At 42.4% G+C, this 17,239-nt stretch overlaps 2 protein-coding genes across 12 annotated transcripts in view; both read left to right on the top strand.

The window, feature by feature from the left end:
- The window catches only part of LOC146355967 (uncharacterized), a 31,317-nt gene extending 20,046 nt beyond the window's left edge, over nucleotides 1-11,271 (top strand). For 2 of the 10 annotated variants that reach the window (XM_084831283.1, XM_084831282.1), the window contains one exon: nucleotides 3,092-4,289. In XM_084831283.1, coding sequence (XP_084687409.1) covers nucleotides 3,092-4,002 — 911 coding nt within the window. In that variant the 3' untranslated portion in view covers nucleotides 4,003-4,289. Of the gene's footprint in view, nucleotides 1-1,263; nucleotides 2,083-3,091; nucleotides 4,290-4,318; nucleotides 4,390-8,310 lie in introns of those variants that run through there. The other 8 variants (XM_084831287.1, XM_084831284.1, XM_084831289.1 and 5 more) reach the window with 7 other exon arrangements.
- On the top strand, nucleotides 4,576-8,462 carry LOC146355968 (uncharacterized). Of its 2 annotated transcripts, XM_084831749.1 has the most exons (2): nucleotides 4,576-4,663; nucleotides 5,947-8,462. In XM_084831749.1, exon 2 carries the CDS (start codon nucleotides 5,997-5,999, stop codon nucleotides 7,092-7,094), a length of 1,098 nt encoding a protein of 365 aa, XP_084687875.1. In that variant the 5' UTR covers nucleotides 4,576-4,663; nucleotides 5,947-5,996; the 3' UTR covers nucleotides 7,095-8,462. The 2 variants fall into 2 exon arrangements, with proteins under 2 accessions (XP_084687875.1, XP_084687872.1); XM_084831746.1 differs by lacking the exon at nucleotides 4,576-4,663 and having other exon boundaries at nucleotides 5,866-8,462.
- Nucleotides 11,272-17,239: the final 5,968 nt, after the last annotated feature.

Below are 17,239 nucleotides of genomic sequence, written 5' to 3'. Positions count from 1 at the left end.
GTCGGAGAGAGAACTTGATGAGACATCGGAGAATCCATACTGGAGAGAAACCATATGAATGTTCTCAGTGTGAGAAATGCTTCACCCAGAGAGGAGATTTGAAGAAACACCAGAGAATTCATACTGGAGAGAAACCATACAAATGTTTTCAGTGTGGGAAATGTTTTGGACGGAAAGAACACTTGATTGGTCATCAGAGAATCCATACCAGAGAGTATCCATTGAAATGCCATGAATGTGAGAGAGGCTTCTCTCGGAGAGATACATTAATCAGACATCAGAGAACTCACAGAGGACAGAGATCTTATGAAAGGCCCAAGTGAGGGAAGAGTTTCAGTTAGAAAAATAGTCTTAAGCATCAGAACATCCATGAACAACATTGACATAGTTTCTTGTTCTGTGGTCAGCAACTATTTTCGGGTGGGGCTACTTTTAAGCAGCAACGAAAGAGCGGTGATCCAACACCTAATCCTCATCAGTGTGGTCTGTCATCAGGTTCTGTTACCACAGATGCTACTTTCCTCACACTTTTTAACTGGATTTGCCTCAGGACCCCTTGAGAGGCTGACTTCTTTATATTCCCTGGGAATGTTGAGTTCTACAGAAAAAGTTTCAGGATCCATTTTCATCTTATCAGTAAGAAGTGGACTCGCTTTGGCTGGAAGCCGACGCATATACTTAGTTGGACACAGAGCTCATTGGCTGTCGTGGAACTTGTTAATGTGCAAATCTGCTTGGAATTAAACCATGGCTCCTGCCACTGTTTTTCTCAAGGAACATTGGGAACTGAAATTTTGGGAGTGTGTTGAAATGGTTTGCCTCCTAAAGTACAATTAACAGCATTTGAGTTGTCCCCATTCCCCTTCAACAAGGAAACTATGATATGAGATATAACTGATAAAATGGGGGTGGGTGGGTCTGGTCTTCGTTGCCCCAGATAGCATCTCTCTGTGATTAGCTGAAGCAGACTTTGTATAAATAACCCAAACTAGCCATCTTTTACTTTATTTTCTGGTGGGTACAGGCAGTAAAACCCACATTTTTCAGGAGCAGACCCTGGGTTAAGTGAAGAATACACACAGCTTTGCATGTAAGGAGAGGGGCGATGTGTTGAGAGAGAGGAAAACTGAGTTTAGTACAGAAATTCTGAATCGGTTCAAAAGGGAGATATGGAAGTAGAGAAGGCCAGGAGAAAGGAGATTGCAGGAGTCTAGAAAAGAGGTGACCAGAGCATGGACAAAATTCCTCTTTCTGTCTCTTCAGGTGATGAAAAGAGAGGTTGGATCAAGATGGAGAAATCTCAGCAGGGAGAGACTGTGCCAGAGGAAATACACAGGGTGGTAGCAGAAACAACCCAGTGGAATTTTCCTGTGACATCTGAAAAAGGGCAGCAGGAGAAGAAGCCAATGGAAAGAGGGAGAGAATTCAATGAACCTGCAGAAGGTCGTACAGGTGCTGTTCGCATTTCCTCTGCAGTGTCAACAGAGGGGGAAAGGCCCTTGTTTTCCAAGTATGAGAGGAAATATTACAAGTCAGGTCTTGTTGTGACTCACACTGGGGAGAATCCTTTTGAAAGTCCCACATGGGGGGAAGAGATCCAGACAAAAGATTGCCTTCATAATCCTCAGGGAATCCTTACAGGAGAGAAAAATTATGTACTCTCTGTGTGTGGGGAAAGTTTCTACCAGAGAGATGATTTTCTCCAACACCAGAATAGCCACACACAAGAGAAACGTTATGGATGCCCTGATAATGGAAAAAGCTTCAGACACAGACAAACGTTGCAGAAGTATCAGAACATGCATTCAAGAAGAGATCTATTTGTCTGTTCTCTCTGTGGGAAAAGCTTCACTTCTAGAGCAGAACTAACAAGACATCAGAGAATACACACTGGAGAGAAACCATATAAATGCCCTGAGTGTGGTAAAAGCTTCAATCGGAGAGAGAACTTAATGAGACATCACAGAATTCATACTGGAGAGAAACCATATGAATGTTCCCAGTGTGGGAAGTGCTTCAGACGAAAAGAACACTTGATTGGTCATCAGAGAATCCATACTGGAGAATAACCATTTAAAGTTGATCGGACATCAGAGAACTCGCATGAGACAGAGATCTTACAAAAGGCCCAATTTCGGGAAGAGTTTCAGTCAGAAAAATAGACAAATTAAGCACCAGAACATCCAAGAGCAATGCTGAGTTTCTGCTCCCCTGGCCAGCAACTATTTTTCAAGGGGAGAACATTTAAGACATGAGGGAGTAGTGGTTGGCCAGCACCTAATCCCTTCAAAATGGGCTGCCATCAGGTGTTATTATCATAAATGCCATTTTAGTCACCCATTTAAGATCCTGATAAGCAACTGTGTGGCCAGAATGCATTCCTCAACGAGCTGGATTAGACACAGAGACCCTTCAGGTCTTCGCCTCCATTATTCCCTGACAGTTTTGTGCAAAATGCTCCAGAAACCATTTTCATATTGTGAGTAAGATATAGACTGGCTTTGGCAGCAAATCCTGTGCATAAGTAGTGGGGCGTAGTGCTCATTGCTTAAGTGTAAATATGCTTGGAATTAAACCATTGTTCTGACCATTGGATTTACTGGAATAATATTAGAAACTGCAGTTTCTGGGGGATGTTGAAACCTTTTGCTTCCCAAAGCACAATTCCTAGGGTTTGAATTGTCCCCATTCTCCTTCAACAGGGAAACTTCATGTGAGACATGAGAGATACATTGGAAAGGGGCAGGTCTGGTCTTCATTGCCCCCAATAGCTTTTCTCCGTGGTTTAGCTGAAGCAGATTTTGTACAAATAAGCTAAATAGCCATCCTTTTCCTTTTTTAATGTGTACAGACAACAAAAACCAATTCTTCAAGAGCAGAACCTGAGTTAAGTGAAGAATATACATGGCCCTGGATATAAGGAGAGGGGTGATGTGGGGAGAGAGAGAGAGAAGCTGAGTTTAGTAGAGAGATTGTGAATCAGCTGGAAAGGTAGATATGGAAGTAGAGAAGTCCAAGAGGAAGGAGGTTGCAGGAATCTAGAAAAAAGGTGACCAGAGCATGGTCAAAATTCCTCTTTCTGTCTCTTCAGGTGATGAAAAGAGATGTTGGATCAAGATGGAGAAATCTCAGCAAGGAGATTCTGTGGCAGAGGAAACACACAGGGTGGGAGCAGAAACACTCCAGTGGAATTTTCCAGTGACATCTGAAATGCATGAACTGAGATGTGAGTCCAAAGGGCAGCAGGAGAAGAAGACAGTGGCAAGAGGGAGAGAATTCAGTGAACTTGCAGAAGGTCATACAGGTGCTGTTGGCAATTCCTCTGTAGTGTCAACAGAGGGGGACAAGCCCTCATTCTCCAAGTATGGGAGAAAATACCACTGCAAGTCAGATCTTGTTGTGATACGCACAGGGGAGAACTCCTTTGAATGTCCCACACGGGAAGAGATCCAGACAAAATGTTGCCTTCATAAATCTCAGGGAATCCTTACAGGAGAGAAGCAATATGTACTCTCTGAGTGTGGGGAAAGTTTCCATCGGAGAGATTTCATCGGATACCCAAATAACCATCCAGAAGAGAAATCTTATGAATATCCTGAGGATGGGAAAAGCTTCAGACACAAACAGACTTTTCAGAAATATCAGAAAACTCATGCAGGAAGGAAACCGCATGAGTGTTCTGTGTGTGGGAAAAGCTTTATTTCTAGAGCAGAATTAACAAGACATCAGAGAATTCATACTGGAGAGAAACCATATGAATGTTCTGAGTGTGGGAAATGTTTCAGACAGAGAGTACACTTGAGTGGTCATCAGAGAATCCATACTGGGGAGAAGCCGTTCAAGTGCCCTGAATGTGGGAGAGGCTTTTCTCGGAGAAATAAGTTGATTGGACATCAGAGAACTCATAGAACGTTCATAAGGTCTCTGTCTTCTGAGGGTAGGAAGAATTTAGATCAGAAAGCTGCACTGATTAAACATCACAGTCTGCATGAAGGGTATTGAGAGAATTTATACTCTGTAGTCTAGAGGAATGTTTCCTTGAATGCCACTAAGAAACGAGAAAGGCCTAAACTCCCACGCACTAAAGTGGCTTGCTAGCAGCAGGTTCTGTTGCTACTGACAAATGAAAAGTGAAGACTCAGGTTGTTGCTCAGGAATGAATATTTATTGTGACCTATGACACACAACAGCTAACATAATGTTACATGAACAGGACCATGTTTTTTTTTAGCATTTACTTTTCCAAAGCACTGAGAGAAGATAATAAAGCCAATTATTTCTCAATCATGGCAGTAACTCCTGTTTCCCTCTTTGCTAGGAATAATGAAGTTACAACCTATCAACCAGAAGCTAACTGAAAGAAACACAGAAAACATGTCAAAAGAGCTTCATAAAAAATGTAGAGGAGTTATAAGACAAAAAACTCCACAATCGTATAATGTCCAAATGGGAAAAGTGAACTGCCCACTTGTATTTAAACAAGTCATAATTTGGATGTGCGGAGAGATATCTCTGAAAACCGGAAGGAAAGAACTGCTCTGTCTGCTTTCAGTTAGAGCAGCCTTCCCCAACCTGGTGCCCTTCATATGTGTTGGACTACTACCCATCATCTCCAGCCAGCATCACCAACCCATCTAGAGCACATCCATTTGGAAAAGGCTGAGTAAGAGCATTAGTCACAAGTCACCAGTTACTCATACATACACAAAATGCCAAAACAAACCAAAAGTGTTTATTTATTCCATGGACCTTTCCACATATTGGTTTATAAAACAAACAGTAAAATGAGAATAAATTAAGATATGTAAAATACAAAGAACAAAGTATGATACAGCGAATCATAAAAAGAAGAATTAAAAGCTAAACATACACGTGACATAAAATCAGCAACCAACTTTACATTATAAATAGTTCCCTTACCATTGATCTCCCAATAACTGTTACTGCCAGCCATTAATTAATTGAAATCTCAATAGCCCCAGAAAAATATTTGGCTGTTTGTTCTGATTCAGCCACATTTATGCCAACCAACAGATATGAAACATAAAATCCAAATCTCCTTAAAGCAAAATGCATACCCACTCCTATAAAAATTAAAAGTGAATCTACAAGGTGGTGCTGAGGAATGCATAGCAACACTTGCAAAAGTAGAGACCATGTAGTTGGAGATAATCTCCGGGAGTATAATTACATAACACTCTCAAGAAAAAAGGCTCATACCAGCAACAACAACGATGGTTCCATGATGGACTCTTCCGCCCATTATACTCTCATGGCCATTTTATGCCACTTAGTTGCAATGTCCCTGAAGAGATACTGTTGAAATTTGTCAGGCGTGTCACATCGGAATCCATTTTCATTGCTGAGCAGAAGTCTGAGGTGTTGCCTCTCCTTTTTGGTGGTCTCCTTTTGATCAGTCAAACAGATGCCATGTTGCCCATGCTTCATATACAGCTGAGCATCCAAATGGCACCCCTCTTGGGAGACTAAGGTTGCAATCTTATACACACATATATCTGAGTAAGCTCCACTGAACTCAGTGGGATTTACTTCTGAGTAGACACATACAGGATTGCACTGTAAAGGTTGGTAGCTGTCTCTGGAAACAACTTTTTTTTGTTATCAGCACAATTCCTATAATTTAACCCTGAGTGTTCCCATTCCCCTTCAACTGGGAAGATGAGATGCCATGCATGACCTGAAGCACGAAACACAGTAGTTCTCATCTTCGGTGCCTTGCAGAATTCCTTATCCATCCCATGAATAGCAGCAGTAGAATAAATTATGTGGAATCAGCAAATATGTGCACATTGGATTGATTTGCATAATTTATACTGACCCAGTTTATCCTGAATCCACTGGAGAGGGCGGGAATGCCAGTAAAAGGAGGTGGCAGGATTCTTGGGGAGCAAAGCATGGGAAAAAATTATCTCTATGTTTCTTCAGGTGACGAGAAGAGAAGTCTGATCAAGACAGAAAACTCTCAGGAGGGAGAGATGGGGCGTGAGGAAATGCACAGCACATTGCCAGAAATATCCGAAGGGAACATTCTTGTAAGAGCTGAAATTCATGGACAGAGATGTGAGTCCAAAGGGGAACAAGGGAAGAAGCCAGTGGAGAGAGAGAATGAACACAGTGAGGTTGCAGAAGGTCTCACAAGTGCAATTAGCCAAAGGGGAAAAATTCCCTTGTTTCCCAAGTATGATAGGAAATACAGCCACAGATCAGAACTTACTATGATGCACACTGGAGAGGATCACTATGAATGCCCTGTATTGTTGAAAAATTTCCAGCAAAAATCGTGCCTTGATAAATATCAGGGACTCAAAATGGGAGAGAAAGAAAATGAAGCCTCCCAGTACAGGAAGAGAGATAATTTGACCGGATGTCAAAGTACCCAGGAAAGTAACCATACGGGAAAGGAAATGTATGATTATCCCGAGTGTGAAAGTTTTGATTATATATCACCGTTAAAGAAAAACGAAGGAATTCATTCTGAAGGAAGACCATATCAGTGTTCTTCCTGTGGAAAAAGCTTCACATTGATGGAAACATTAAAAAGACATCAGCGAATTCATACTGGAGTAAAACCATACAGATGTCCTCAGTGTGGAAAATGCTTCAGCCAAAGAAACCATTTGAAAAAACACGAGAGAATTCATACTGGAGTGAAACCACACAAATGTTCTCAGTGTGGGAAATGCTTCATTAACAGAGACCATTTGAAAAACCATCAGAGAATTCATACTGGAGAGAAACCATATGAATGTCCCGAGTGTGGGAAAAGCTTTAGTCGGAGAGAACATTTGAAGAAACATCAGAGAATTCATACTGGAGAGAAACCATATGAATGTTCTCAGTGTGGGAAATGTTTCAGACAGAGAGAACACCTGATTGGTCATCAGAGAACCCATATCACAGAACACCTACTGAAATGTCAAGAATGTGGGAGAGCCTTCTCTCGGAGAGATATGTTGATCAGACATCAGGCAGCTCACAGAGGACAGAAATCTTATAAATGCCCTGAGTGTGGGAAGAGTTTCAGTCAGAAAAATAGACTAATTAAACACCAGAGCATCCATGAACAACATTGACCTATTTTCTGCTCCTTGGTCAGCAACTATTTTTCGTATAGGGCCACTTTTAAGCAGTGGGTAAGGACTGGTGGGCCAACGCTTCATCGCACTCCCCGTCAAAGTGGTCTGCCATCAGATTCTAATACTACAGTTGCCACTATCTCTATGCCTGTTTAAGCCCTTGATAAGCAACTGAGTGGTCAGTATGCATCCCTTAGGGGGCTGGTGTGGGCACAGGGCCCTTCAGTTGCTGGAAATCTTTGGAAAGGTTTTGATATACTAGAGGTCTGTTGCTGCCTCTCAAATAACAATTCCCAGTGTTTAAGCCTGTACATACAATTGTACTCGCCCCATCTCAGAGAGAATGTAATAGATCTGGAAAAGGTGCAGAAAGGACAACTCAAAGCTAAAAAGGCTTTCTAGTTTTGAAAAAAGGTGGCTCAGTAAGAGGTGATAGAGGTTTATAGAATTATCCAATGGTGTGGAGAAAGTGGACAGGGAGAAACTTTTCTCCCAATACTGGAACTCTGGGTCACCCAACAAGATTGATGGCTGGTAAATTCAGGATGGAAAAAAGAGTAATTCTTCACACAACATGTAATTTACTTGGAGAATTTGCTGCTGCAAGATGACCACTAGTTCAGATGGCTTTAAAAAGGGATTGTCAACATTCATGGAGGACAGATCTACCTGCAGCTATTAACCATGATAGCTAATTCAAACATCCCATTTTCAGAGGAATATAAGTTGCAGGGGGGAGGGAACAAAGTGGCAGGCTGCTACCTCCATGGCCTGCATCCAGGAAGAATCTGGCTGTCCGCTATTGGAAACAAGATAGTGGACTAAATCGACCCTTGAGCTGATCCGGTAGGGCCCTTCTTGTGTTCTGTCAAGAGTTAACCCCTTTCCCTTCCGACAGGGAAATTAATATGTTTAGCATGACCAGTAAGACAAAACGGTGCACTCGTCTTTGTTCATGCCATTCCCCATACTAGCAAAATAGTAATATATTATGCAAATAAGTGAAAAATAAACACATTTGTATAATTATATAGGCTGCAAAAATTTAGCACTTGGCACAGAATTTGCATTTCTTACAAATTGGCACAGAATGGACATAGTCTAGGCTATAAAGAGAGGGGTATCATAACCTGCCACAAGGAGGTTGCAGTGGTCGTGGGGGCGGGAGGAAAGATCGCTAGAGCATGAACAAAAATCCTCTCTCTCTCTGCAGGTGACAGGAAGGAAATTAAGCTCAAGATGGGGAATTCTCAGTGTGGAGGAAGCCAGACACAGGAAACATCCAGGACACATCCAGATAAAACCCAGAGGAATATGTCAGTGACAGCTGAGATTCAAGACAAAAGTTGCAAGTCCAAAAGGCAGCAGGGGACAAAACCAGTGGAGGGAGAGAATGAATACTTTCTCACAGCTACCAAGAATGAAACTCTTGTGCATACAAGGCTAAAAACACCCCTCAGCTCCAAATATGGGAGAAGGTACGAGTGTCCTGAGTGTGGGAAAAACCTAACTACTAGAAAAACCTTAAAAGTTCACCAGAGAATTCACACTGGAGAGAGGCCATATGAATGTTCCCACTGTGGGAAATTCTTCACTCAGAAAATGCATTTGAGGCGACATCAGAGACTTCATACAGGAGAAAAACCTTATCAATGCCCTGAGTGTGGGATAGGCTTTACTCGCAAAGACACTTTGGTTAGCCACCAAAGAATTCATTTAGCTCAGTAACAGAGTTCATATTGTGAGTCTTCATTGTTCTACAGAAAAAGACTTCAGTGGCTTGTTACAAATCAGGGAATCCAAAGGGTAGAAAAATATCAATATTGTAAATCTTATCATTCCACTCCAAAAATATTAGTTACTATTGAAGTCAGAGCATCTGACATACAGGAGCAAATAAGAGCTTTTTCTACAGTCAAACAGAGTGAAAATAAGAATTACATTTCTGGATCTATCCACTTTCTCCATGCTATTCCTGAATGAGTAAAAACTCTTATCTTTGTTGTTGGCTTTTTCCCTAAATCAAATACTTAAGAACATAAGAGCCCTGCTGGATCAGACCAAGGTCCATCTAGTCCAGCATTCTGTTCACACAGTGGCCGACCAGCTGCCCATGGGAAACCCACAAGGAGGGCATGAAGTGAGAGTGACGGACTGGGAGCCGGGAGATCCGGGTTCTAGTCCCCACTTGGCCATGGAAGCTCACTGGGTGACTTTGGGCCAGTCACAGACTCTCAGCCCAACCTACCTCACAGGGTTGTTGTTGTGAGGATACAACGGTGAGGAGGAGGATAATGTAAGCCACCTTGAGTTCCTTGCGAGAGGGAGAAAGGCGGGGTATAAATGCAATAAATAAATAAAATAGCACCCTCCTGCCCATGTTCCCCAGCAACTGGGGTAAATAGTAAATAGGCATAGCGCCTCTGATACTGGAGGTGGCATATAGCTATCAGGATCAGTAGCCATTGATAGCCTTCTCCATTAATTGGCACCAAACACTTTAGTTTTTCCGTGTGTGAGGAGGGAGCACCAACTCCTTTATAGTTGTATTTGCCCTTTTCTATACCTTTTCCAGCTCTGTGACATCCCTTCTGCAATAAGGCAACTAGAACTGTCCATCCCCAGTCCAGCACACAGAAGGGATCCAAACGTGTAGCAGATAACAAACAAATGAAAACAAATGTAACAGGCTTTCTACACCTGCAGTTCAGAGGCACAAAATGTTCATCCTACTCATCACCTTCTTGGATTGGGGTATCTTGGGTATGCATTGTTTTGTACATTTAACACACGTTGGCCCATGGGATTCTAGAAAAATTAAATAGCCCTGGCAAGACTGAAGTCAACTCACTAGTGTACAGAAATATCCCCTCCTATTCTTGGAGGGGCATTTTGTCACACACACACACCCAAGTTGGAGTAACTAGAATCTGGGCTTTATTCATTCCTTTTCAGAGATGCTTGGGGGTAGATTGCTGCAGGGTTGGTTGTGAGGCAAAGCTTCTTCTGCATAAATGATGGTGTGTTTAAGAAGCTAACAATACTTTCAATAAAGTCTTGGGTTTTCAAAACAAAACAGACTGGTATCCTTTTTACCTATTTTAGCAAGCTGCACAAGGAACTTTTTCTCAGAAATTTGAGATGTAAAAGCAGCACTATTAAAGAAATGCCCATAATGAAAACAGCTCAGTCTAACAAATAACAAATAAATAATAGCACTGAAACTCAGCCTGATCTGCACAGCATCCAGCCAGTTTACTCATCCGCTGGGTCCAATTAAATTTATTCTGTGTGCATAGGATGCTTTCACATCCATGTGATTTTGCAGGGGAAGGAGCTGTAACAACGGAGTCATTCAGTAGAGGGGCAGACTTGTGGAGCCTTCCCCTGTGGATCAGCCATTAAATTTCAGGCAAAAAAGCCAAAAGAGGAAACTCTTGAGAGCTGCTACCATAAGCAGCAATTCCACATGTCTGTATGTTTGATGTCCTGCTTTTCTCCACTTTCCAGCCAAACATCCCTGTAGGAAGGGTCTCCTGAAGATATTAAGGCCCTGCTGTTAGATTGGAGTGAGTCCTGCATAGGCGCCTGAGCAGACCTGATCTGTCTGAACAACAGAGTTGGAGCGAGGAGAAGCTGAGCCATGCCATTTTCCAGCATTATAGGGGACGTTTTTATGGCTTGGTGATGGCAATGGGCGGTGATAGCACCATGTAGCTGCATGCAGATTGGCTGGAGCAGGGGCTAAGTCAAAAGACACCAATGTGGGATTGGAGTAGTTGTCTTCAGCACTCACCCAGGATTGTGGTTAGGATAGCCAGGTCATGCAAAAGAGGCCAGGGCTCCTCCTGCACCTTGCATGGCAAGCTACACCTGTTGAAATTCCCTCTTCTACACAACTATTAAAGGTGCAGAAGCCCTATCACTTTTTGCATCTAGCCACCAGAATTCCATAAGGCTATGCTCTAGAAGGGCTGCAAACCACTGTTGCTTATGTCAGCCCCCCCCCCCCGCACTATAAACATGGAGAAACACTGGACTATCTTACAAAGTTCTTGCAAACTTCTATCAGTTTCTCCTTCCAAGTCAGAAATATTGGGACACTATGGCTGGACTACAGTACAGGGTTGTTGTAAATGTTTCAGCGTTGGCTGCTCCTCTCCAATTTGGGATAATATTACTGGGGTACGTTATACGGTTGTCTTAAGCATTTAAAAAAATTATTTGTGATACTTATATATCACTAAATATAATAAAATCCCTAAGTGATTAACATTTAAAATACAACATTAAAAACAATTCCAATTACAATAATAGTATGGAATAATATAAGGAGCAGAAAGTTGGCGCAGCATGATTAATTTAATTACAAGCCAGAGAAAGCCTGGGTGAACACGTGTGTTTTCAGGAGGCATTTGAAACATGCCACATTTTCTGCCTCCTGAAATGCACAGGAGAGGGTTTTCCAAAGGGTGGGTGCCGCTACCGAGAAGGCCCCACTGTCGAGGTATTATGTGGCATTCTGTTAATTTCAGAATGACTAGCAAGCTCTCCTCTGATGATCTTAAAGGAATGATGGGTATCAGGGACGGTGGTCTGCTACATATCCACTAGCTCCTCCTCCCCTGAAATACAGGGATAATGCTAGAAAAGCCTTCCCTAACCTCATGCCCTCCAGATCTGTTGGACTTCAACCCCAACAATGAGCCAACAATGTGATGTGGCTGAAAAAAAGGCAAATGCTATTTGGGGATGCATTAATAGAAGCATAGCTTCCAAATCCCGGGAACTACTAGTTCCCCTCTACTCAGCACTGGTTAGGCCTCATCTGGAGTACTGTGTCCAGTTCTTGGCACCACACTTTAAGAAGGATGCAGACAAACTGGAGAGCGTTCAGAGGAGGGCAACAAAGATGATCAGGGGACTGGAAACAAAGCCCTACGAGGAGAGAGTGAAAGAACTGGGCATGTTTTAGCCTTGAGAAGAGAAGACTGAGGGGAGATAGGATAGCGCTCTTCAAGTACTTGAAAGGTTGTCCCAGAGAGCAAGGCCAGGATCTCTTCTCGATCGTCCCAGAGCGCAGGACATGGAGTAATGGGCTCAAGTGACAGGAAGCCAGATTCCGGCTGAACATCAGGAGAAACATCCTGACTGTTAGAGCAATATGACAATGGAACCAATGATCTAGGGAGGAGGTGGGCTCTCCCACACTGGAGGCATTCAGGACGAGGCTGGACAGACACTTGTCAGGGATACTTTGACTTGGATTCCTGCATTGAGCAGCCGGTTGGACTTGATGGTCTGGTAGGCCCCTTCCAACCCTACTGTTCTATGATTCTATGATCCTATCATCCCCAACCAGCATGGCTAATGGTAAGGGATTCTGGGAGTTGGAGTCCAAAACATCTGGAGGTCATTAGGTTTGGGAAGACAGCACTAGACTGTAGCATCAATCCTAAGCCACTTATACCTAAGCTCAGACCCTACCCATCTGCAATATGTGGGTAATAATATCCCTCAACTATATTACAAGGATATTGTAAGCCACTGTTCCTCATCTCAGCCTGCATTGTGGGGATAACATTGCTAGAAGACCTTACTTTTGCCCAAAGTTGCTCTTGGTCATTCTTGGCTTTGTGGTCTAATATTCCTGGACTACATTTCAGGGTTGTCGTAAACCTCATGCTCTCATATTACACACACACATCCCCCCCCCCCATATTTTGAATTTTGCTCCTGGGGGAGCTGTCCTTGTTAACCACAGTATCACCCCACCCTCAACAGGTTTGGAAAGCACGACAACCTACGAGTGGAGCTGGGTTATGGAATGGGTGCCCCACGCTGCAAACCACCATGCCTTATTTAAGCCACCATGGCTGAAAATGATTGTGAGACCAGCACAGTCTTTGCTCGAAAACTTATAATTGGATAGGCGTGCTACAAAAGGAAAAAAAGGACAGGGATTGATGAGGAAAACAAGGATATTCAGGCCTATTGGTATATAAATGTGTAATGTCATGAGCAGATGGGATGGCCGGAGGGAGAGGTCTGGAAGAGAAGCCAAATTGCAGTTGGGCCTAGCTGAGCTGTCTACACTGTTCTCCCTCTCAGTCAGCCAGACATTTATTTATATTTTAAGGTGTTTATATGCTGTTTTTCAGGTGAACCTCACAAACTGGTTTACATAAATACATTCAAGCAGTAAGCATTAACAAAACTATAGGTTCCCCCTCCAAAATCTCTTCTCCCCTCCCAGCAGGATGGTCTTTGAGGAGCTCTGTGATGGTAGTTGCAGGAGGGAGTAGCCACCAAGAGGCAGAAATGCTCTAAAATATAAAATATAACTTTGTTCAAGAACAAAAACTCTCCTGGTGAGGGCTGAGTATGAGCAAAACCATCCCACAGGAACAGAATATTCAACACAATTAAAAGGCCTGATATTCATGCAGTGAAAGAACAACCTGGGAAAAGGAATTGGCAACTGAGAGACTGCTCAAAATGGCAGTTGGCCTGGAGAACGGGAGCCCAATTGTTTGTGAGAGAAAAGAGGGTAACAGACTGAGGCTGCCATCTTACATCCCTATTGTTGGGAGTAAGCTCCATTGAGCACAATGGGACTTACTACTGAGTAAACATGTGCATGCCACAGAACAATTTCTTAGGCTGTTATGAACAAATAGATACCCAGACAGGCAGCAGGCCACAGAAAAGAAAGAAAAATAGTATAAATGGGGAAAAAAGGGGAAAGAAACCTCCCAAGTTGGGAAAGCAGTGCTTTCCCAGAGGCTATTAACTAGTATTAACTAGAGTCTACCTGGAGAAGAGCCTTCAGCGTGGTGGCTCCTGTCCTATGCAACTCCTTGCCTCTGGAGGTCAGGCGGGCGCCAACACTGGGATGTTTCTGGCGCTTCCTGAAAATAGCTTTATTCCAGGAAGCCTTACTTTATTCGTACTGTGTTTTTAAACAATAACAATTTTATTATGGTGTTTTATTTCTTTTATCTCTTATTATTTTATCTGTTACTGTTCACTGCTCTGGAATCTGTTTAGATGTGGAGCAGTATATAAATGCTGTAAGTAAGTAAATAACAGTATCACAGCACATTTATTTATTTGTTTGTTTGTTTATTTATTTCAATGTTTATGTACCACTCCACATCAGAAGATTTCGGAGCGGTGAACAATACAGTAAAAGAATAAAACAGCAGGTTAAAAGAGTTAAAACATTTTTAAACAAGACAAACCCCAATGAAATGGAATTTAACAAACCATGGCTGGTCATGCAAGGAAGGACTCTTGAAATAACGTCTTCAGGAGGCGCCAGAAGGAACACAATGTTGGCGCCTGCCTGACCTCTAAAGGCAGGGAATTCCACAGTAAGAGCAGCATTTCCCAGCATGGGAACACACTGATGGGAAAAGCTTCAGTTCTCCTGACTTGTATTTGTTTTATTTCTTTAAAAGATGTTTCTTGCTCTTCAGCTGAAGAAAGGCTCCCAGAGTTGCTGACAAAGATGTTGTAAGCCTGTAAAAGATAAAACACAAAAAAAAAAGGGAACTGGGAGGGAGGAAAGACACAAGCTCAAGTAAAAGAGGGTTAGACAAATTCCTGGAGGAAAAGCCTGTCAATGACTACTAGTCTTGATGGCTATGTGCTACCTCCAGAACTAGAGGCAGTGAGCCTATGTACACTAGTTGCTGGGGAACATGGGTGGGAGGCTGTTGTGCTCATACCCTGCTTGTGGGTTCCTGGTCAAGAGCTGGTTGGCCACTGTGTGAACAGAATGCTGGACTAGAGATCCAGCATGGCTCTTCTTATATTCTTATATCCTCTTACGGATAAGTAAAAACAGAAACTACAGAGTAGGATATTTCGTTCTTGGTATGGAGGGATGTAAACAGTGAGATTCCCCTGCATCTCAGGAAGGTTATTGTAGAGCTAGAAAATGTGCAGAAAAGGACAGTCAAAATGATTAAGGGACTCAGACAATTCCCCAAGAGGGTTTCAATGTTTGGCGCTTTTTAGCATCAAAAAATGGCGAGTAAGGGAGGGGGAACATGATACAAGTGTATAAAATTATGCCTGGTTTAGTTTCTTGTAAAATTAGGACTAGGGGGGTCATCCTATGAAGCTAAAGGGTGGGAGAATCAGGACAGATAAAAGGAAGTACTTCTTCACACAGTCCAAAGTTAAACTATGGAATTTGCTGCCACAGGATCTAGTGATGCTCACCAACCTGGGCACCTTTAAAAAGGAATTAGACAAATGCAAGGAGGATAAAGCTATCACTAGCTGCTAGTCATGTTGGCTACAAATTACCTCCAGTATCAAAGGCAGTATGCCTCTGAATACCAGTTGCTGGGGAACGCGAGCTGGAAAGTACAACTTGTTTGTTACATTTATATCCCATCCCTTTCTCCAAGGAGCCCAAGGTGTCACACATCATCCTCTTCCTCTCCATTTTATCCTCACAATCACTCTGTGAGGCAGGTTAGGCTGAGAGTCAGTGACCATGGGCAGTTGTTGGGTTAACCCTGGGTTGATTAACTTGTCAGTAAGATGTACACTGTCTTTGGTTGCAAATCCTAAGCATATGTAGTAGAATGTAGCAGGCATTGCCTAAACAGGCTTATGTGTAAACTTCTTTAGGATTAAACCATTGTCTGTAAGGGAAAAACTGGAGGCTAAAATTTCAGGGTCCCTGGTATTGGATACCTAGGCATAAACAGCCTCAAGTTTGGCCCTGATGTGGTAGGTGAGGTTCCTTTGGGGACCAAGACTTTGGGGACCTTAAATGAGGAAAAAAGGCGGGATATAAATGTAATAAATAAAATACATAAATAAATAAAAGACCAGAGTGTTCACATTCATTCAGATTTATTCATTCATATACATATATATATAATTTATATTTATTTATATTTATATCTTATTCTACAGATAAGGACTAAAACAACAACATAAGCTAAATGCATTTATTAAAGAAAGATAAAGAAAAGTTTAACAAGCACACAAACCTTCCACACAGCAACAAAGCAAAGATAAGACATACACACACAGGGCTACTTTACCATGAAGGGTAAAGGGACTCTCTCCTTCTCCAAATCCCAGCTTCAACTATGGCCTATAACATAGACCACAGTGTAGCAGGCTCGACCCAGAGTAAAGAAAGAAGACCCAGATCTCTTCCGTGTATCAACTTAAATACCCTCACAAATTTGGTGTCCTCCCCTCTAATACATATTCCAAAATCTTTACACCTATTGGTCCATGTCATCCTATTCGTCCCATCTCATGACACATTTCCCAAACATTCCCTCCTACCTCTTGTTTACTACAAAACAGGTCTATGTTCTCCTTTTATGTGGTCAACAGCTCCTTTTTTCTTCCCTTTATTTCCAGACAGAGCAATCTCAAACCACAACATGTTCTTATCTATGACCCCCTACTTTTTACCCAGTTTCCTTATAAGGAAGACACAGTTGATAAGGTTGGAAGGTTATCAAAACATCTCTTATCAGCATCTAGCAAGCTTCTAATACAGTGGATTTTGCTCCCCTACTTGCCCCGTTGCACATTAGCTTTAACCCCTTTCCATATTGTACTCAAATGTAAATTGCAAGGCCCAAGACAATCCTTACATTTGGTTTTCCTCAAGGAATATTGTAAACTGCAGTATGCGGAGGGCATTGAAATCTTTTGATAGACTAGAGGTTAACAGTGGAGTGTGAAGGGGATGACCATTCCTGTTGTATATTCCCAGCATCAAGTATTTGGGGTACACTGCTTCTAACCAGGGAAACGCCATTTAGCATTACAGCTAATACCAGTTGATAGGCTTCCATGAATTTATCTAATATTTTTAAAGCCATCTAAGGTGTCAGTCTTATACACATTTTCCTGTGAATAAACCCCACTGAATTCAGTGGGACTTCCATTTCAGAGGTTCAGTGGTGCAGCTAGGTAATATTAGATGATGGATTTAGGGTGCAATCCTATGCATATTTAGACAGAAAAACATCCTACAATTCCCAGCATTCTCCAGTCAGCCATGCTGGGGGGGAATGCTGGGAATTGGACTTTTTTCTGTCTAAACACATGCATAGGATTGCACCCTTAATGGATTTATGGGGCACCCCTTT

This window comes from Heloderma suspectum, chromosome 2, assembly GCF_057233095.1.
Source record: "Heloderma suspectum isolate Gila_16-S chromosome 2, 16-S_ref, whole genome shotgun sequence".
Taxonomy (NCBI): domain Eukaryota; kingdom Metazoa; phylum Chordata; class Lepidosauria; order Squamata; family Helodermatidae; genus Heloderma; species Heloderma suspectum.
This window is presented reverse-complemented; position numbering and strand designations above follow the sequence as displayed.